Source organism: Lissotriton vulgaris, chromosome 10, assembly GCF_964263255.1.
Source record: "Lissotriton vulgaris chromosome 10, aLisVul1.2, whole genome shotgun sequence".
In the NCBI taxonomy this organism is placed as follows: domain Eukaryota; kingdom Metazoa; phylum Chordata; class Amphibia; order Caudata; family Salamandridae; genus Lissotriton; species Lissotriton vulgaris.
The window spans coordinates 842,198,545-842,221,949 of record NC_141698.1 but is presented as its reverse complement, the minus strand read 5'-3'; the positions used below and the strand labels follow the sequence as shown (position 1 = coordinate 842,221,949).

The 23,405-nt window shown below is 41.0% G+C and overlaps 1 protein-coding gene across 1 annotated transcript in view; it reads right to left on the bottom strand.

The window, feature by feature from the left end:
• Positions 1–23,405, bottom strand: part of LOC147688873 (macrophage mannose receptor 1-like) — a 731,375-nt gene that overhangs the window by 467,520 nt on the left and 240,450 nt on the right. Inside the window, exon 13 of the mRNA XM_086941773.1 lies at positions 16,060–16,187. Within this exon, the coding sequence (XP_086797899.1) occupies positions 16,060–16,187 (128 nt within the window). The remainder of the gene's footprint in view (positions 1–16,059; positions 16,188–23,405) is intronic.

Sequence of the window (23,405 nt, the reverse complement as noted above, 5' to 3'; positions counted from 1 at the left end):
CCTTCTTTTCCTTCTGGGACACAGAGTACCCGTAAATTGTTCCTTCTGGAGCGGTTCTCTAAGTCGATGAGCTTCCAATTGATATCCTCTCTCATAGAGTGTAGAGAAGTTATATCTGCTTTCTGCTGCACAATCTCATCCTCAATTATAGATATTCTTGCCTTTGCTTTCCCAATCCTTGAAGACATGTCTGTGCAAGTCTTAACAACACGACGCACCGTATTTTGAAGTATACAGACTGCACCCTGTGTGCGTAGTCCCTCTGCTTTAGTCTCCTTTTGATGTGTCATTATGGCTTGATAGATGGTGGACAGGGTGATCTCCTTCTCTGCCAAGGTACCAGCACTGTTGGTCTCTCCGATTGCTCTAATGCAGCTACCCGGGCCACCATTCATCTCCCCAAGTTGCAGTGAAAATGAATAGTCCCACACTAATGTCCCAGCTTTATCGGGTATTTCCTTAGAGGCTGATTTGGAGACTTCCCTTGCTTTCTGCACCGTTCCTTTATCAGCAGAGATATCCAAACTTGTTTCATCATCATCCTGTAGAACGCAGCTAGTCACACTTCTAGAATGTGCCCAATCACCTCTAACACTCTTATTATCCGAAGAGTTTGATGGCTCTGACATTGAATAGAATTTTCCACACGAATCCCCAGAGTCAACAACGTTAATCACATCTTTACCAAGACTTTCCATACTAGCCCTAATTTCTTGTTGTACCTCTCCAGGATTCCCGCAAGCCAATGATGAGGGCAGCCCCCCTGAAGATTAATTGCAACACCTGGTGTCTGATGAGATAAAACCGTTATTTCAGGTGACTCTAATAATTCGGCGGATTCATTTTGCACCTCAACATTGACATTAATATTGTGATTACCCCGAAGGGTATTTCATTTAGAATAATGTCTAATCCAGCTCCTTCACTGCTGCATCCTAAATCTGGCACATACATAGTCTCACCATTCACTGTTACCCCTGTTGCACCTTGCTGTACTGATGAAAATAAAAAGTTTTGTTTGGTTCTGGGCTCAGAGTCATTTAAGAGTCATTTAATAATGCTGGTGATGTTGCGACTTGCGATGTTGAGCTTTGTTAACAGATGGAGAGGTTGTCGCAGCACCCGGTGAAACAGTATCCAGGCTCTTACCTTTCGGTTGCATCTTTTTAAAGATCCCTGGAACTTTCAGTTTCGCTGTGGTGCCATCACCAGTCTGTGTGCCCCCTCAAGGAGATATAACATTATCCTGTCGTACACCAACAGTGCCACCTCGTCCATTGCTGAAGCATGTACATGTGCAGGGGGGAATTTGGCTGTGGCAGCCGCCCGAGTCTTAGGATCTTTTCTGGCATTCTTGGGTGCCATTGCCACCAGCACGCTCCTGGTTTTCCAGCGAGCCCTCTGCCTGAGCGACAGCCGCTGCCTCTGTCTCGCGCCGCAGTCGGAAATCAAGTGCTCCGGGGCTCCATCAGTCTGCAAGTGAGCCGCGGTGAAACACAGCTCGCGGAAATTGTAGAGATCCCTTCTGATGCAGGTAAAACCAGAGCCACAACATGCCCAAATATTCTAACGGCCCTCACTTCATTAGTCGCCAGGAGGTTGAGACCAGGGGGGTTAATAGAAGGGAGCGTCCACAGCCTGTCTCACTCGGTCACTGGCGTGACCGCAATCTTGCCTCGAAAAGAGGACAAATTATAGGTCAAAATAAGCAGACAAAGAAATAAAAGAATGAATGACAAAAGCAAGATAGGAAGTATTCGAAATAAAGTTTGATTTGCAATGCAAGGGATAAGAACAAAAATAATGGAGGATAGAAAATGTTAATTCCCTAGAAGTATGAAATATGGAGAGTGGCACAAAAAAGAAAGCAGCAATTGAAAAGACAGCCTGAGAAGAAGAAACAGTAATGAATGAAAGAAAATAGAAATAAGAGAGAAATGTTGGAACATATTCATACACCAGGTATCCTTCACACAAAAGATCCAAAGTCTAATAATCACATTCAAGAGCCACAGGGACTGCAGGTTTGGGGGTGGGCACTAGACTTCACGATACGGGGTAGCTAATGGAAACAGTTCACAGTACATAGTAATGTGCATTTTACCTTTAGGGTTTCCAAGTAATTTTCAGAGTGAACAAACACAGGGCTAGACGAGAGCAGGGCACAGGTATGGAAAGGCCTAAAGGTAAAGTGAAATGATATGTGATAGGAGGTGAAGTTTCAAATTCAGAGTTTGCTTTTTTTGTATTCATAGGAAACATTCTTTAGAGTAAACCTCATCTGCAGATCCTCAATACACCAGCGACAGACGATGCAACACAGAAGAATCATCCACATCTTCTGTGTCTTGGCAGCTTGTTCTCCTATCCTATTCCCCTTTCGCCTTGACATCCATGGCTTATTGTCTGTATCCTGTGTCAAAGAGGCAGGCGAGGTCTCATAGTTCCTGTGGATCTATGGCTTCCCTGCCTTTACACAGGATAAGCAGGGAGAAGAGATGAAGTCTGAGACTCGGACAGCTGAAAAGGAGACAAGAGGAAAATACATAGAAACAGAAAAGAGAAAGACTAATGTAGGAGTGTGGCGAAAAGCACACCAAGACCACAAGGATGAGAAATGAGGCATGACCAGGAATTTGGAGTCGGACTGGGAGTCGGAAAACACTGGAAACAGCCAGAGCATGGGTTGCATTGGTGGAGCTTCTAAAGCGCCCAGAGGAGGAGAGGGATGACACCTCAATAGAGGAGGTCCCAGACATTGCAGATTGAACCCCTCACTCTAAAATTTGTCTGGTTGCCAAATGTTAACATGAGCACACCAAGTTAGTTGCCCCAGGCTGATGACCCAGTGATGTAGACCCACTATAGCAGAAGTCCGTGCTAAGCATAGCACAACCCTGGTGTACAAAGATACAAAGCTGATTGTAATGTAATTAGAACTTGTAAAGCTCTATTATCACTCCAAGGAGCATCATGGCGCTGAGCAGAACCCGAAGATGTATTATATGTGACACACCTGGGGGGTGGGGAGGGAGGGGGTTAGTTGTGGAAGGGTTCATAATTGAACAGAGATCACAAGGACTAATGATAGAGAACTCCGTGGACTAATAGCATATTATATGGTTTCACCAATAAGTAGGGGGTTGCTGGAGATGGGCTTGGAACACCCAAAGCAATTCCCACTCCATAACAGGAAGTACCTGACTCTTAAGGCTAAGAGTGTCGATTCATCACAATTGTAATCGGAAGTCTATTATCGCTGTATGACTGTTTTAAAACTCAATAAAATGTATTTAACAAAAACAACAGTAATTTGGAGCAAAAAGGGGAACCCATTGAGGCAGTGGCGATTGGGAGATGGATATTTAGAAGAGTGTAATATTGGGGAAATGATCGTGAGAGAATCCGAGAAAAACAGGTGATTCAAAGAAGAAGTAGAGAAGTGACACTGATAAATTTGGTGAGGGCCTCTCATTGCATATTGTGTGTGTTCCGACCACCATGTTGTTCCTGGAGGACAGCTTTCCTTGGCACACTGTGGGCATTTTAAGCATCATAATCACTGAGCCATAATGTAGTCCTCATTGGCATATTGTGAGCAGTCTTTGGATCTCTGGGATAAAGCTATCCACGGTATAAAATGGCCTTCCTTAGAATACTGCCAGCATCCATGAATTATTGTGGCATGTGCCATTTGAGACACTGGTATAGTAGTATTTTGCATATGGTGGTCTCCTATAACTTCAGACTGGATCCTTGGCAGAAAATAGGTATTCCTGAAATTGGTAGCTATCATATGTTTATAATGGGGATCGCTAGGCTGTTACTGTGGTACTTCAACATGAAAGGCAGGTTCGGTCCCTTTGGTGCAATACTACATTTGAGTGTTTTTTTATTATATTTTTTTATTGAGCAGAGCAATAAGAACATGATATACATATTAAGATCTAAACAATCATAAAATCCATTTTTAACACAACCACAATAGCTTCTTCTTTCCATGACACATTTTTAAAAATTATGGCTGTAGCAGCTAATTGATGTAACATCAGTAGAAGTTACAAGTTAACAATGTGCAAAACGTGTAGTAATGTGCAGTGGCAAAGACAAAGTGCTAACTATCGCAAAACTGCTAAAATGTCCAAATCAATAATGAGTGATATTATCCCTCCTTTAAGTTTACTAAAATTCCTTAAAAACTTCCAATTTTTATTAGATTTCCTAGTGGCTCCCACCCGTCTTGCATATGCTTCTTCAAAATCTGGTGCCCTTTTCATTTTATTAAACCATTTCAGACGAGAGGGGACATCCCTAGATTCCGAATTTTGAAGAGTTAAAGAACAGGCTACAGAACAAGAAATAAATAGAACAACTTCTTCGGCCTCTGTTAAAATTGTTCTGTCTGTACATAGTTCGAATAGGGCAGCCTCAGCCTCAAGCTCAACTCTCTTCCCGGATATCTTTTTTCCAGTACTTCTGGAGTTAGATAGGCCCGCCATCGTTATAAGAAGGCCATCCTTTTGAAGTTAGCTGCGCGCAGGGATTTACTTCCTAGGTGGCATAAGGCTTCCCATTAATTAATGGAAAAATGCATCGTGTCTCACAGACTATTCTTGCGAAATGATTGTCTATCAAGGGTAATTGACCCTGATGATGTAGCAAGAGATACCAATTCCCAACACCATTTACTTTGCCCCATAGAGAGCTACCACAAGTTTATTAGGAGCATCAAGAATGGCAATCGTTTTCTTAAAAAAATTAACAATTTGTAGATATTTAAAAAGGGCAGGTTTCCTTAGACTCCCAGCCCTTGCTATTTCCTCCTGCCAGAAGATCACCCTATTTTAAATAAAAAAATATCTTAACTCCCCTAGCCCACAACCTTCCCAATTATTCATATGGCTTTCTCGAATCTGGAGGCCAAGACTAGTACATTCTCCCAATCTCAATTACTGTAAACCCGAGGAGCCTGTCTTTTTAAAAAAGGACTGAAAACTAAAAGAGTAGTCCTTTAACGTCTTGTATCTAGTTTTTTTTAAAGTTTGGAGGTATTTAAAAACACGCGAGTTTGAGATCTTGTTTCTTGTGCAATTTTGTCAATAATGAAGCTATCTCTAATACACGTAGATCCCATCAAGCCCGCCACTAGGTTTAAAAATGAGACCTCATAATAGGTTCTTAAATGAGGCAGAGATAAACCCCCTGTGCAGTCGATAGTTGTACTGCGGTCAATTTAACCATTGGCATTTTCTTTCCCCAGACGAACTCTCTGATCAGGGTTTCCATTTCTTTAAAAAAAGACACATTTATTTTTATTGTGGCATTAATAAAAAGAAATATAAGCAACGGAAGTATGGACATTTTAATTAATGAAACTCTTCCCTCCAATGTTAAAGGGAGTAAAAGCTACTGTTCTAAAAGTCTCTTAATTTTTTCTTTCATCCTTAAATAATTCAATTTATATAACTGTTTGTATTGATTGGACACATAGATCCCGAGATATCTAATTGGATCTAGCTTTGCAGCTTGTGCCCTCAGGCAAGATGGAGAAAAGTTTAAATCTGTGTTGAGGGCTAAAACTTCAGTTTTGTTCGAGTTTATTTTATAGCCGCCAATCAGCTCAAAATTCATAAATTCCCTCAATACCATTTCCAAATGATCTTTGCTGGGCTTCAAATATGAAATAATGTTGTCCGCAAAAAGTTTCCATTTAGCCATGCCAGAGATTGGAGGTTGAATAACAGCATTATTTTGCATTTTAATTACCAATGGTTCTATAAAAAAGGTAAAAAGCAATGGCGAAAGCTGACAGCCTTGTCTTGTCCCCTGGTTAATTTTTACGATACCTGCATGTTTCAAGTTTATTAATACCCCTGATAGATATTACGTAGCATGGTAATGACCTGGGGAGGAAAGCCAAACTGACCGAGGGCAAAAAACAGAGTTTTCCAATTTACCAAGTCAAATGCTTTCTCAGCATCGACCATCATAATACAGGCCGGAATAAAATTAGTGTTAAAGTAATCCAAGGCCTGTATTAAAAACTCAGTATTGGCTGCCATAAATCTTCCTGCTATAAAACCAGTCTGGTCACTATAGATTGTCTTTTGTGGGACAGATAAAAAGCGCTCAGCCCATACCTTCATTAAAATCTCATAGTCTGAATTTAGGAGACTAATAGGCCTATAAGAATTAACGTCCGTAGGATTTTTATCTTTTTTTTTACAAAGGACACAATTATCACCTCTTTAAAAAAACAAGGGTACCAGACTGCCCTTTTTAATATAATTAAATAATTTTTTCAGAGGTGAGATTAATTCTTTTGAAAAAGTTTTATAAATTCAATGGGGAAGCCATCCACCCCACACGCTTTGGCCCCGGCTGTTGCTTTAATGGATGCCAAAATCTCAACGGGCTCCACATCTGACCCTAATTGATTAATCCGCTATCTGAGAGTCTGGGAATATTCACTTTCGTGAAATAATCCTGAATCGACTCCTCCCCCACCGAATATTTGTTAGGGTAAAGGTGCTGGAAATGTTCTAGGAAAATGTGTGGGATCTCATTCCCCATTGGTAACTTCTAATCCGGTCCTAGGGTCAAACACTTTTGATATTATAGCTGCTTCTTGTTTTTTTCTTGTAGAATTACCCAATAGTATACAAAATATTTTCATAGACCCTTTGTTGAAACACTTGGGAACTGCATATCTCTTCTAAAACAAAAGAATCCCTCAGAGCTGTTCTAGCCTGCTCAAGATGATGAGGATGCAGCTGAATCTGGTGGGCATACTCTTTCTCGACCGCTGCTTGTAATTCTGCTATTTTAGGCCTCCGAATATTTGACTGGGAAGCAGAGTAGGCAATTATTTGTCCGCGAGCTGCCTCCTTGTACCCACCCCATATGGAAAATGGTTCTGCGGTGTTATCATTGATCTTAAAATATTCGGAGCTCCACTCTCTGAAGCTTTTCACCCAATCTTGGTCCTGGAGGAGAAGGCGGTACAGCTGCCAGCTGGGCCGCTCTCTACACCCCCCAGTACGAGTTTGAGCCCAATATATGCGTGGTCTGAAAAGGGGTTACACCCAATATCTGCCTTTAAAACCTGAAAGGGTCTAGATGTAAGAAAAACATCAATTTGGGACACGGTTTGAAAATGGTGTGAATAGCAAGTAAAACACTTTTTATCAGGATTTATATTTCGCCAAGCATCTATTAATTGATATTCTTGTTTAATGGCCTTTGTATTTGGTTTAAGTTGTTTTTTATTTTTATTTAAATTGTCCCTTCTTAAATCCTGTATAAAGTTAAAATCACCTCCTATAATAATCTGCCCAGGGGCTCCCCTCAGAAGCGCATTGATTTTAACAAACCCTGAGGTGTCGTCGAAAACAGGGCCATAATAGTTTACGAAGTTCAAAGTCCTCACCTTCAACTTTGTTACCACCCATATCCACCTCCCCTGTGGATCCCTGTGAATTTGTACACATTTCCAGGGTAATTTTTTAGAAAAATAGATGGCAACTCCTCTCATTGCAAGGCCTGCGGATGCAAAAAAGATATTAGAAAAAACCTTGAGTAAAAATAATTTAGGGGAATTAGATTTTAAATGTGTCTCTTGGAAAAACAAAACTTGCGGGTTGAATGAAATCAACCATATAATAAGAGCGCCGTATTTTCGTTTATTAAGAATTCCATTCACGTTGACTGACTGGAACTTGCATTTACCAGTTTCTATTGCTGTTTCTATTCCTAGAGTAAACTTTGGGATTACTCAATAACGACTCTCTAAATTCCTTCTGCTCCTGCTCTTTTTCCTGCTGTGAACCCTTCCCAAACCCCATCTTCCCACCCCAAAAGAGAAAAACCCACCCATCGAAATGTGAAAAAAAAACACTAGCCATGCTAGGCACATTTTGCCCCACCCATCTAACCTCCTGGGTGTCATCTAACTACACCCTGGGTGACCCCAGCAAAAGAAAAGAAACAGTCAAAATTACTTAATAGGGAACACACATTAGAGCCAAGAGCAGGCAGAGCCCATTTTCATGTATGAGGGACCAGGGTATTTTATACTATTCCCTAGAGCTCAGGATCCGCGCAAGATCTCTTTTAGTAATGCCTGAGCCTCCTCCAAATCAAAAAGCATGAAAAACTTTGCCTTAACTAAAACCCGCAGTTTAGAATGTTGAGGAATTGATGCTTAGGCGCCATGGGCTTTAAACAAATGAAGAATCTTAACAAATTATTTTCTTCTACGCGCAGCAGCAGCAGTCATATCAGAAAATATACAACATTTAGCGATTTCATTTACAAAAAACTGTTTCTGCTGGATCATCTTTGTTAGGATTCTCTCCTTAATACGAAAGGCTGCAAAATTCAGCAAGATTGTTCATAGTATCGTAAAATTAGGGAAGGGATGTGCTGGGACTCAATGTGCCCTGGTAATTGAAAGGTCTCCTTCGAATTCCGGAAGAAATTTCTGCTTAATAAATGAATTGACCCATTGCAGGGTTTGAGACCCTTCAATTCTTCAGGTACCCCCACTATTCGGAGGTTTGACCTCTGAGAATGGTTCTCGAGATCCTTAAGTTTGTTCTCCAGATAGCTTTTGTTTTTTGCTACCTCTTTTGCTTCCCCAATAACCGTATTCATTTCATGTTCTAGTAATGAAATTCTGGCTTCCGCTTCCTGGAGTTTGATGGGGAAGCATGTCATTGCAGCTCAATTTTGTCTAGCCATTGGCGCAAGGAGGCAATCTCCTGTTCTTGGTTTTTTTTCATTTCCCAAACCTTTTCCAATATTAAGTTCAGTATATCTCTAATGTCCATCTGATAAACTCCTGATGTTTCCGATCTTTGGCTGGAGTTACATTGTAATTCCGTAATGCCCAGATTCCGATTTTCAACCATAGAATCTTCCTGAACCAGTAGACCCCCTGTCAGCAGTTGACCCTGAGACCGCAGTTGGAGTTGGGGCTGAAATTGAGGTTGAGGTAGCATAGGGTTTAAAGGGACATTTACTGGTGTCTTTTTTACCTTCATCTGAAGTTCCAAGCAGCTTTGACTGGATTGAGCTGGAAACAGTAATTTCTACAAGCCTTGATGGTGTTGGAGAAACCACCTGGTCTTGACTTAGACCTTGACCTGGCTCCAGAACTGCCAAATCATTTCTTATGGACATAGTTGAATCTGATCAGGTTTTAGGTGGCATTGTGGTCTCTCCTGGTCTTTTATAGTTAGATTGTCTGATGATACTGGTAGCACTGGCACTGGTACTGCTGAAGGCCCTTTTGACGTTTTGGTAGTTGGACTTAAAGAGGGGGGTTCTAAAGTTGCTTTCTTTATAAACAATGGACATTCCTTTGCCCCTTTTAATCCTTTTTTAAGACCATCAAGTAAAGAATTATCCTGCTGTAATTTAAACGTTGAAGCTGCGACTTATATCAGTTTTAATGTAGCGTTTGTCTGATCTACCACCAGTACCCCTCGTTCCGGGGAGGCTATAGGGGGCACCTCCTCCTACAAGCTCTCAAGGGTGGTATCCAGGCCAAGGGAATTGGTGGTATTTTCCTTATTGGTGGCTGTGTATTTTTTTTTGCCTGGGCTAAGCATGTTTTGGCCTTGAGGCGGGCTGCAGAGTCGACTTTAGCGACTGCATTAGAATACTTCAGAGGTTTTCCCATTTTTCTTCTAGTCTCCCCTTCTCCCTCTTATATCCCTCTCATCTCTCGGTGCCCCCTTTAAATCCTACATACCTTGAATCAAGCACTTTTTCAGAAAGCTCTTCACAGGACTCTTGGCTTCTCTGGGGTTCCGTCCGCTCCTACTCAGCTTACTTCACTCAGTAGTCTGATACAATGCCAACACTCAGCTCCACACAGTCAAAAGACTGATAAGCTCAGGGGGAAGCAAGCTGGCATTCCAATGGCCGCAGCTTACCTTGTAAATTGGCACCACGAAGCAACTTGAAAAACACCACAGGAGAGCAGTTCAAAGATTGCCCATGGAGATTTCACAGCTGATTTTGTAACAGCGGTTACCGCCCGCTTCCGCCATCAGTTCTTGACTTTAGCGTCCACGTCTGTTTCCTGAGGCTGCCTAGCGTTACACCGCAAGAGGGAATCCGCTTTAAGGGCCCAACAAACACGTCACGTCTTCAGCATCTTTCCGGGCTTTGCGGGCAGCTGAGAAATAGAGAATTCTTCTCAGCGCAATCACGATCACTCCAGCCAGGTATGATTCTCCATTGCTGATGGTGGAGCAGCAGCGTCACCTGTGGCTACTCTGAGGCATGGTTCTCGGTACCCATCCCATTGGACCACATAGTCCATCCATTTGAGTGATGTTGAATATTGGAAGTTGGTATTTGGAGACCAACCTGAGAGGTATAGGTGAAATGTCATTCTAGTTTTTTTCAAAGGACAAATTATTTTTAAAACAATTACAAGATTTGCTGTGGTACAAATGACTATGTGTCCCGGAAATGAAAAGCTGATATTTGGGGAACATTTTCCCAAAAATTTAACATGTATGGGTAAAATGGTGTAATGTACATGTTTTATTTAAATATTCCATATGAATACTGATTCATGTGGCACTTGATTGAAAGTGCCGAAAGTTTTATGAACTTTCAATCAATTAATATCTACAAAAATACCTACATAAAACACACAACACTATCAAGTGGTGATTTCACTCAATACAAGAGAGACTTTACCTCAGTAAAATAAGGGCAATATTGTATTTCCAGGGAGCTGATTTTGAGTTTAGCAGAGGTAAGTCAGTTGCCATTGTGGAGTACTTCACACCTGCCATACTAAGGGTCTTCTTCCTGCCATATTTAGAGTTATCAGCCAGCCTCATAGACAACTCTAAACATTGTTACGAACTGCCGTCACTGCGCTTCCTGTCAACGTATTTAAAGTTTGACAGGTGGTACCATCAAAATGATGGGCAATCCTTCAAAGTTTTAATATGTTTTTTGTTTTTGAGAGGATTTTTAAACCCTCCAAATCTTTTATGATAACATGGTGCTATAAATTTTGCAAACAGTTTTGTTTCCCCTTGAATGGTGAAATGAGAAGTTGTCCACCACCTTCATGGGCATTACATCACAAGGGGCCAGTGGCAGCTATTTGAGAGTTGGGACTTACGGTGGTCTGTACTCAGGGAAAGAAATCATGGAGTCTAAGCTGAAAGAGAGCAGTGCTATTTCAGCTGTTCTCTGCATTTCAAGGTAATTCATATAGTACTAGTGAGTCAATTATCTGGAAAGCCAATAAAAATAACTACCTAAATCATCACTGAAAACTTTTTTCTACCCTTTACAGATGCAGACTTGCCAGTGCTCATGAAATAATTATACCTAGTTTGGTCAATTCCAACAATGTGTAGCTGCCGCTCTATATAACAAAAAGGAGTTAGCAACTGGTCTAAGGCAGTTTGGGGCTCATATACAAGCCCCTTGCACCACCGGTGCATCTCGTCTATTGACACCCAGGCAGCGCAATAGGCTTTTCCCATATTTACAAGGCAATGTAAAGTCACACTGCATGACTTTTCATACCCTTGTAAATATGTCGCTATTTCTCCCATAACTCTGGTTGAAAGGGGCATTCTATGGAATATATTGACAAGGAATATGGAATATATTAACAAGGTGTACCGCTGAGTATGTATTTGTTTCAGATTATACATAGTAGTCAAAAGTACCAAAAACACAATTTAATCACCAAGTGGTCTGAATAAATGAAATAATGAATGAATAAGTCATACTGAAATTACTAAAAGCATAGTGGAGTCACAGTAATGTAACATCACATGATACACTGTATCTACAAGTCAGTACATGTGTGTCTTCAATGTTGGTGATGAGTCGTAGATGGTGCTAACTGCAAATATTGGTACTGGTCCGCCAATACTGTCTGGTCGTATGAGAATTAGTCACCCACTCTCTGATTGGTAAACGCATGTACACAATTATATCCTACACTGTATGAAGTCACGAAAACAAAAGCTTTAAACAGAAAATGTCTGGTGAGTGATTATTGTGCAGGCAAACAACATTCAGCAACATGTTTGTAGTCGGTTGCATATTACACAGTATTGCAGTCTGAGGCAATGTGGACATATCTGTTGCTTCTACAGCAAATACTGAACACATCATACCAAATATTGAGGAAAGGAAATATGCCAAACAGGAATCTAATGAAGGTCGATGCCGAAAGAATACTATTGTTGCCAGTTTCTTTGCATGGAGAAAGCAAAAGTAACTGCATGACTGGGGAACGAATTACAACTACACACCACAAGATGTGTACTAAAGATTGAACCTCTAATTTTACTAAGTAAAACAAGCACTAAATTGTTTCCAGAGAACTACCAAATGTGAAACATATGTGTTTGACAAATAAAGTACATTTCAAGATTAATGATCTGTCACTGTGCCATCTTTTTTTAAGTGAGGATAAAAAAGTAAACTGTTGTCATTTGGAAGTTGACTACAACAAAGTATAAGTATAACATACCATCTCAAGATTTATGTCAATGTTTATGCGCATTGGACACATATTCCATATTTGAAAAAAAAGACTTATAGCAGGAAGTTTACTAACATATGTAAATTATTCCACAATGTCCCATCTAAAATCTAGAAGCTATTTAACAAATCATGGGGCATATTACCAAGGGCATTATCACCGCTTTAGCGGCAATTTTCCCCGCTAAAGCGGCGATACTTTTATTGCCCTATTACCTAGCTGTCGCTAACACCAGTTAGCGACAGCTAGTAGGAGATAGCGATCATCTTGGGGCCCACTTTGCATGTCAGCGATAATTATGCAAAGTGGGCGTGCCAAGATGTTTGCGACTGGAAACAGTCACTAACATCGCTATCTCCTATTAGCTACTTTTGGAAATATTCGCACTAAGCGCGAATATCTCCAAAAGCTAACGCCTGCCAAGAGCAGTTCTTAGCCATGTTATCCAATGGTAGGTGGATAACATGGCTAAGAGCATTAGCTCGGTAATGCATGAATATCGCTGACTTTTCAGCGATATTCATGCATTTCGGCGATTTTTATCGCTTAGGAGATAAACCTTGATAATAGCAAGGTTTCTAAGCGATAAAAATAGGCGAAGCTCGGCGATAAAATTATAGCCGCTAACCAAGCTTAGCGATAATTATCGCGTATTCTTGGTAATATGCCCCCATATTTGTTAAATTGTACCCAGCAGCCATCCCATATTATCTGCCCAACATCATATCACAGGTTAGTAACACATTTGACAACACATAAGCAAAAGCACAGACACAAAGCAGAATTGTTATACTTCAAATTACAGAAGGGCGGTAGACAACAATTAAAATGTGTACTAAGCAATGAAGATCATTGAAGTGGTTATGAAATTGCGAAAAAGCTGGCAACTGGAGATGCAAAGTGTTCTTACATCTGATATATTAGGCAGTGAAGAATGAAGAGTGAGCAAATGAACAAAACCAATCCTGGAGCTGCTCTCATGTATGAAAGCAGCTCCAGGATTGGTCGTAGCAGCTTAAGGCAGCGCTCCTTTTCAGGTTAGGAGCCTGTGTCTGCTGTCCCCAGGGCTGTTATACAGCTCACAGATTACTGAGGTCTGAAGTGCATATGTCGGGCTGGCTGTGGCAGGATAGCCGGCCAATCCGATATGCGCACTTTAGGCAACTGTCTTCAAGTTGGAATGGCCCTGCCCTATCCTCATACGTAAGGTGCACTAGAATGGTAATCACCATTACCATTTTATTTAATTTCTGTTTCACGCACTTGCTGAGTGTCCAGCATGCAGGAGATGCTCCTCCGTCCTAAAGGAGGACCCGCTGCTAGGCAGAAAGTAGATGCAACACACCCTTGTAGGGTCAATATACTAGAATCTGCAAGTACAAAACCCACAAATGTTATCTGTCTGACAACATGCAAGTAGGAAGTGTTGTAAAGATATTTTAGGATATATTTTGTGTTAGCATACAAACATTCATTTGCACATTTGGCCCCCCAGTAGCACAATTTCTATCAAGAATTATGCATGTGGAATCTGGATTCCACTCGTCCTGTGACCTCTTCCTATACTATACCTACACAATGCATTTTTTAGGAGTGACATATGTGCTCAATATTTGCCCTTTATATTTTCTGCTTTAGGGTCTGATCATGGTGATATAAGAGTACATGTGACCTTGATCATCTGTTTGACATATATAGTGGGGTTCCACTGCAGATGTAATATTGTTGTGAGTATTTTGCTATTAGGTGTGTATAAATACAAGTTGCACATTCACTTACTGGTACGTGTATGGTCCAGAATCATAGCTGTAACTGGCCCTTTTACTCCTTCAACCAGTTCCGGTCCTATTACTGCTGTTACTTGCTCCTCCATTGATGTTAGTGGGATGTAAGTATCTACACTGTTGCCAGGGATGGCTGGCATGCCTCTCGGGTGGCGGAGAGATCGCAGGAGGGGTCACGGAGATGTGCGTAGGGGGATACAATATATATATTTAAAAAATAAACAAATAAACTTACCTTGCTCCCTGCTGGGTGCCGCGTCTCTGCTCCTGCTCTCTTTGAGTACATCAAGGAACAGGAAGCAGGCCCAACTAACCAATCACAACTCTGCAATGCTGCGTTGTGATTGGTGAGCACCCAGGGTTCCCTGACCAATCACAACGCTACAGCAGCACTGTGACTGGTTTTGAGCGTCCTGGTTTGATGCTCCACCAGGGAATGGGGGCCTAGGCTTGTTCTCCATGCAGCCTGCAATGCAGCCTTCCTGGAGAAGAGGACAGTGCTCATGACTGATTTGGGCGGCCCGAGAGGGTCGACCAAAGAGTCATTGCGCGCTTGAGTGGGCAAACCACTCCACTGCTCCCCTGATCAAAGAGCAGAGCAGCCCCACCCACTGACACACCCACAAAGCAGCAGGATGCAGAATTAAAATAATAACACAAAGATATCATCATTTTAAGTTTCTACTTCCCACTGTTTAAAATCAGTGGGGCAATGTTCCTCCGCCATAGCTTAGGAGCCGCTCCTGCCTGTTACCATTGCGCTACAACGGTTGTGTGCCATTTTCTCTTTTGCGTGCGCCATCCAATCATGCCACGTTTTTTTTTTTACCTCATCAACAGTTCGCACTGTTGGGGCCACTACACTGATTTTATTTGTATTGCTTTCCCTGAAGCTGTTTTTTTTAGCTTGAGATAGCTTGGAATTAACAAAAAGTTGGTGCTGTTGCTTCGCCACCTCTGCTATTAGGATCTCTACCTCTTCGGGGTGAGTTTCAATTTCCTTTTATGCCATCCTCCCTGTGAGGATAATTGTGAAGATCCTGACATGGCGCACTAAAGGAGAAATGCTTTCATTGCTCATTCCTTTTCCATGTCCGACGGTGCAGCATGTGTACATACTGGGAAAAACATGGCAGCTATAATCAGCGCGGGCACAAGGGAAAGGGGAGCGGAGAGCCATATCTCTGAAGATATGGCGCTCTCCTGCTCGCTCCCTGTCGCTCAATGCAGCGCTGCCTTGCGGGGGGCTGCGCTGCATTGCAGTACTTTTTGGTAAATCTCCCCCTTCATTGTTTAGTTGGAGAGCTTGTTGGATTTGCCTTCTCTGTTCCATTTTACGATGCTTGCTCTGCTTCATGGTGGGTATTTTCACATTTGTGCTGCCTTAGCTCTTAAGATTAATTTTGAATTATGATTGAAAAAAGAAATGATTATGATGTAGAATCTGCAGTCTGACAATAGGAATACTTGAGTCTCATCACAAAAACCTAATGATAACGCAAATGGATAAATGTAACAATCCTTAAAATATCATGGACTTGGTAGCCTATTTAAGGAATTAGCAAAGCATGAAAAACATGAACGCCAATGGCGGAATTTGTTTTCCCCAAAGCCCATGCTATGTAGTTCTTCTTATATTTTTTCAAAGAATTGATAACATAAAATCATAAAAATTACAAAAGCTGTCCATACCCAGACCTAACAAATAACACTTGGTGCAGTCAAGGTACTTACATTAGCATTTGCCAGATTGTTTTTCCATCTTCCTTGTTAGTAAACGACACTAAGTCTCCTCCTATCGCTCTACAAAAATCTCGTGCTTCAAACCATGTCTTCCTCTCAGCCTCCTCTTTTACAAAAATCTAGAAACAATAACATATATTAATAAAGAACACTGAAGTGAGGCAAAGATGATGCGGTATGAAAAACTAAGCACAACCATTAGCAATGCTAATATTGATTCCCATTTTCGTCATTATTATTTAGTTATGATTTATTTAGTGATTAGTGAAGTATTTCATTGATTGCCATTTTTGTGTGGTTGATTGGATGGGCAGAAGTGTAAAAGAGATATCCGCTCAATGGTTGGATGGATGAATGAGTGGGTGACAGACTAGCTGGGTAGGTACTGGATGAGTGAGTTCAAAGGTATTTGAACGTCTGGGAAAATAAAGACATTGATGCATGCATTGATGAATTGAGTGGATGACTGAAAACAGGTCACACAAATCTTACAGCAGAAAAATTGTTCCAAAATGTAAAAAAAGTAACCAATAATTGCAACTTTAAGCCAGTTAAAGCATAACAGAGATGGCAGTTCCATCGTGCCATTGGCATGCTCCGATTTGTCACGACACTATGTGAACCTACCTGCATGTTTGAATTTTGTTTCATTACTCTTCAATCATTAGTGCTTGCTTAAATGTGCCCCGCCACTGTGCCATTCTTATGGCATGTTTCAATTTGAACCTTCACTTACTGGTCTTCAGGGCTTGCTCAGATTTCAGCTCAGAAATGTTATGCATAAAGACAAATTTGCAATATGAAACCTAGGGTGCATGGACACAATTGAAACACCTCTCGTTATTCTTTCTGTCTTCCACATTACAACATTTATATGTAACCCTGCACTAAGAAACATATTGTCGAACTCATGATGTACTTATGTTTTGGTACTTCTCTCATGTTCATTGGCTTTCTGCCTCTATGCAACATGAAGGCGGTTATGTTCTATGTTGTTTTTCAAAACACAACATTCCCTGGGTGGTCAGTTTATCCTCCGACCAGCTGAGAAGTATCCGTACTGATCATCTCTCCATCTAATGAAGAAAGTGATCTTTACCTGCTCAAAGTGGCTCTAAACATATTTTCAACAGATTTTGGAGGTCTTTCATGGGCTTATTCGAAAACAATTTGAAGTTTGTGGAGGGTTCTTAGACAAAACGGTACATTTGAGACATCTGCTTAAAAGGGTAACAAAGTTTGAATGGGGAAAGTAGCAGGACAAAGGTTTTAACAACATAAAGAAAGATTTGTCAGGCAAATTGTTTAGCACCTTTCGATCTCAAACTCAAATTCATAATCACGGTTGATGCTAGTGCTACAGGGCTAAGTCTATTTTCTCTCGGAAACATTTGGGGAGTGACAAAACTGTTGGATTTGCATCCAGAACACCGACATCTGCTGAACAAAATTATTCTGTAATAGAAAGGGAAGCACTGGCTGTGGCCTAGGATGTGGAGTACTTTCACACATACGTGTGGAGCACAAGATTCTTACTTAGGACTGACTACAAGCCCCTGGTAAAAATGTTGTCCCCTGGATATGCTGGCAAGGGTTCTGCTAGATTAGCAAGATTTGCTGCCAAACTCCCGGCATACCAGTGCAAAGCTGAAAATGTTCAGGTCTGGAGATACTCTCAGACTGATTCCTATCCAGATTGTCTGTGAGTTGGAAAATTGTTGATGGGTACCCTGTTTCCAATTCTGAAAATGATGGTGCTGTTGCTCTGTGGAAGATGTGGTCATGCTTGGGGAAGGGGCATTCACAACTGAAGACTGGCATCAAGAAATGGAAGTAGATGATGTTCTTAAAGTGGTGATGAGTTTGGTTAATCTTGGATCTAGGAGAGATAGTTGTGTTGTTGTGTTGGTGCGTCCTTTCGTTAATGAGTTAAATGAGTTGTCTCTTTGTGGAGGGAATGTTTTGATGAGGGGGACAGATTTATTCCACCTTTTGGGTTAATAAGGAAAATGTTGGCACATAGGTCATTTGAAATAGACTTTAACCCAATGCCACCCCAGAATTCAATTTTGGTTGCCAGGCATGGATGAGCAAGTGGTGTCATGGGTTGAAAAGTGTATAGCTTGCAAGGAGGGAGAGAAGAGATTGAAGGTGGGCTGCAGAACTGAAATGGGTCATATTAGAGATCCAGGTAAAGTGTGGCATAGCATCTGCTTAGGCCTCATTGGCTCCATGGCCAAATTGCCTCTTCGCAACAGATTTGCTATTGTGGCTTAATTTGTAAAAAAAAGAAGTGCAGGTGCAGAAAATTTTGCCAAGGACGCCACCGCACACGTCTTCCTCCGGTGAGCCCCACTTTCAACAATCTCACTGCCTCAGTCTCTATCTTCTAACCTTGATCTTTTGGCTGTCCCCTAAGTCTTTGCTCTAAGAGTCTATCCTCTCACCTCTCTAATTATTTTCTATCACCTTTGTCACACCCTGTCTTTCTGATTTGCCCTCTATTCATTTTAAACCTGCACTTTTTTCTCTTCACTTTCATCCAAGCTCTGCTCTCTCTTCCCTCGATCTTGGATCTTTACTATCACTCTCTAGCAGTCATTCTATCTTCTCTCTTCTTAATGCTCTGTTCTTCACATCATGGCTTCTTTCTCTTTGTATCTGATTTGCTCTCCTCCTTTCCTTCTACTTTGCTCTGTTTCATCTCTCTCCTCTCTTTGTTTCTTCTCCTCTTTACTCTTGCTGTCTCTCATCTCTAACACTGCTGCTGCCTGTGACCCCTGTCGTCAGCCTGTACATGTCCCTGCTATTTTAAACTCTGAGTTTTCCTGTTGTCATTCCTAAAGAAGCGAAAGATGATATGTTTTACTTTCTTACTTACACCAAAAACAAAAACAAAATGGACACCAAATGAAAATGCTTTCTTGCATATATTAATCAGTGTGGTTTGACTGGGTTTATTGCGGAACAGGCGGCTGCATGAGCACAGCAGGTCATGTCACTGCTAGTGCTGCCTGTAATTAGTAGGTCCAAGGATGACGACGGCATCAGAATCGGCATCCACTGCTCAGCTTGCTGTGATTCTGCCTGCTAGAGCACAGGCATTGTCCCCAGCAGTAATGCTGCCAATGCCAGTATGTATGGCAGTGGTGCCTACTGGACTCACTCACGCTTAGCAATTACCATTCTGGGGTGCAGAGCACAGATTCTACTGGTGACGCCATGACGCACAAAAGTTGTGTTGGGCCACAGCCGCATCGAGCACATTGAGGATAGCAGCAATGCAGGGCTGCCGGATATGATACTTTGGCTACGCAACAAGTGGAAAGTCTACACTTACTTTCATTTATTCGCCCTCAAGAGCCCTCACTCTCAAGTTCCAAATGCGCTCTTGCAGCTTCCTTGCCTCAAAACCGTCATGAGCCAGCCCCCAGCTACAATTATCCAATGGGAGGGTAAGGCTCAGGCAGTGGCAGGGTGCAGCAGACTAGGGAAATAGAATGCAAGCAATAGTTTGTCGATGACTTCTTGGGTTTGTGATCAGCGTAATGACATCATCACTAACGTGGTGATTCACAATCATGCCTGCCTGGACAGGCATATGCCGGCCTGCCTATGAACATTTAGCAGCCAGTCACCATGCAAATCTGTTATTCTTTTTATTTTGAATTGAACAATTAATATTGAGACCACCACCTGCAGGTTCAGAAATGGTAGCCCCTGTAAAAGAAGTGCAGGTGCTGAGCACCTGAAAGCACCTGCTCAAATTAAGCACTGCAATGGTTGAGTGTAAAGTTTGTGAAGGAGATCACCACTGAAAGCAGCATAATATATTTGGGCAGTTTGTTTCATGAAGAGGGGTTCCCTTTGTTCTTATTACAGATAATAAAACACATTTAGTTTCACATGCTATGCAAACTTTCTTTAAGAGTTGTGTGGTCATTTATCATCACACCTCGTTGCACAACCCACAAGTTAATGGCATATGTAAGAGAGCTAACAGATGTGTTCAAGGTATAATTCAGATGGCGTGTGTAATTGGTGGCTTGGTGCAGAAAATAATGGATGAGGTGGTGTGGGCATATTGTACTATTAAGCAAGTTCAGAGTGTTAAGTCTCCTTTTGAATTAATGCATGGGAGATCCCCAGGTACAAAATTAGTTTCTGCATGGATAAAAGAGTGGGTGTCAAACAGTGGTGAGAGTAGTATGTTTCATATTGATAATCCTTCTTTTATAGGGGGGGGTCGCATCACAGTAGGAGGTTTGGTCAAAGTCAAGCCGTGTGGAATCAGCAGAGGTCTCTATAAATTCAAAGGGCTGTTCAAGGTCAAGAATTTTTTTCTGCATTGTGTGGTTTTAGAGGGTGGTGAAAAGTTGAATCTCCTGTCAGGGTCCCTTGTTTACTGACTGCATTGCACAGCAGCAGAACAACACTAGTTCCCAATGCCCCTCTCTGAACACCTCTGCCAAGTCTTAATATTCCACATATAGATGTGTGCCAAGGGGGGAAAGGAGATTGTGGAAAGAGAAGAGACAGTCAATAAATGTGGTCCAGCTTCTACAAAGCTTTTTCAATTTTTCAGTTGGGTATGTGTTCTGAACTTCTGGTAGCGTGATTTGGAACTGCACGAAAACACAACAACAGGTGTTCAACTTTTGAGATCCCACCCTCTAAAATACTAATAGTAGCATGAGTCTGCTTGACTGTCTATCATTTGCTCATACCCAAACAATTCTTGGCCAATGCTCATCTTATATATTTCATGCAGTGTATGCATACTATTCTTCATAAGTTACTGAATCACATTACTTTTGTATATTTAAACTTCTGCCTTTTCTTCGAGAGGGAGAAGTTGTATGTCTGGCGGAGAATTAGAGAACTGGATCATTAGACATCTTGAGAAGACTTGACACTACTCTCAGGAAAGTTTCTTGGTCTATTGTTCTAGGTAAATTACTTCCTTCCTGTTAATTTGGTAAACCTTTTCCAAAATCTGTATAACCTTTTTTCATGTGTAAGTAGCCCTCTACTAGAAGGGCAGACTGCTCTCTTTTTTATTTATTTATTGCTTGTAGACTAACCTATTTAATAGAGTTAGCGGAAACTTTTTCTAGACAATAGTTCAAGAAGTAATTTATGCCTTTTCCCTTCCTAAAACCAGCCCGAACACGACTACTGGGGATGGTCCTATGCCGCCTCTTTCAGATAGTGGGAGTGTGTCTCGGGCCACAGTGAAGAGAGTTTCCCAGGGTGTAAGATATTCGAGAAGTAACCAATGTAAGAATTAAGGACCTCCTGTATAACTCTAGAGCTCCTAGGACAGGGTAAATTACCAAAATGGGAAAAGAACTTTCCTAGGCAGTGAAAAACACGTATGGTACATAGATTGTCGGGGATAACCCAAGCTCAGTGCAAGTAATGGACGACTATTTAAAACATGATAGTTATTCTTTTATTAAAGTTTTTTTAATAAAAAAAATATTTTTGAAAGCATCAAAAAGCAATAATTTAAAGAAATATATATAGATATAGGTGCCTAGGCATCAGTTGTGTTGTATCAACATCCAGAAGGACGAAAATTTGAAATCAAGGACAAAATTACTTGCGAATCTCAATTCGCTGTATATGAACTACAATGCTTCTGTGGGAAAAAATATATTGGATCAACAACATGTGCTCTAAAAAAGCGAATATTGGAGCACATTCGCTCAATAACCAATGATGACTTCAGCTGTGCGATAGCAAAACACCTGAAAACACACCCTGGAAAGACTTGGAAGGATGTTACATATTCAGGCATAGCTGTGATTAATGAAAATGAGAGAGGTGGAGATCGAATCACAAAACTACGGCGTCTCGAATCGAAACTGATAATCAGATTTAAAACAAAGACCCCGATGGGACTGAATGGGGATGATGAGATGTATGTGCATCTGGAAAAATGCACAAAGAAGCATTACAAGAGACTAGAAAGTGACTAATAGAGACATAAGATATATTGGTGTAATTATAGAAAAAAGTGTAAAATCTCATCAAGTATAAGACCTAAAATTCAATGTAAAATTCAATGTATCCTCAGTGCACAGTATGAATTAATGTGGTAGTTAAGCAGAATGGTGAAAAACTTTATTTATCAAAATGCCAATGGTCTGCGAGTTAAATTTGCTTATTGGGTCAAGTTATAATCAGGCACTCAGCCATAAATCCAACTAATGGACATCATGTAATTAATTGTTTACTGTCCGTCCTTTAAAACTGTTTCTTACATATTACATGAAGTAACAGATCAGTATTGGTATGAACTTCACCAATATTTACCCAAATTGAAATGCAAAGATTAACCTTGCTAACTCAAAGCATGATGATAAGTGTTGAAAACCAACGTAAAACTGGGATTGCCTACGACACCGACAATGCATCGTAACTGGCCATGTGGGCTTTCTAGTATAAATTTGCAAAACAAACAAGGGACTACTGTTTGTATATCGTGATCAGGGACTGGTATAGTCCGAAACGCGTAGGTGGGAGAAACCTACAGAAAATAAAGCACATAAACCAACTTTGAAGTGGTGCGCGGCGTCTTCTTTGATGAGGATCTTGATTTGAAAAAAATATATACATATATATATATATATTGCCCTTTGCTGTCCAACTAACATAAAGTTAAACTTAGATTGAATAGTTTGCTATTAAAATATACTAATATGAAAACTGTAAAACAATGGCTAGGTGGCCCTATTTTTAGGCCGAGCCTACTAGACGATGCAATATGTCTATTTGCAAAAGACTTATTGTCAGCTTTGCAAGATTTTACAATGGCTTAGTGCTTACCATTGGTTGACTTAAATGTCACTCTCATTTGCTTGCTTTTTACTCAATGGCTTACCTTGTACATCTTCTGTGTGTCCCTCCTTTTGAGCATAGCCTCTTTACTTGTGTCCTACCCTGGCTCACTTTTAGGGAACTTTTGTTTCTTTTTGCTTAAGCACTGTTTGATAAGGTATGTGTTTTGAAGCCCTTCTCCAGTCTCTCATCGGCACAATTACATCATCGCCACTCACTACTCTTCACAAGAATACAAACAAAATAGACAAAGATGATTTCATTCCAGAAAAAAAAGCATATCAAACATGTCATTAAAATACTTTGGCAGTGCTCATTTTCATGAACGCATATAAGGAAACTAATATTACAGACCTGCACGTGAATAACCATTGCCTGTAGGTGAAAAAGGGCACAGTACTATTGAATTTGGGTGCTAGATTGTGTAAGCACTCAACCAAGGCACAGGTAATTTGCCTTTTCCCCAGTATTTATCAGAAGAACGACGTCTA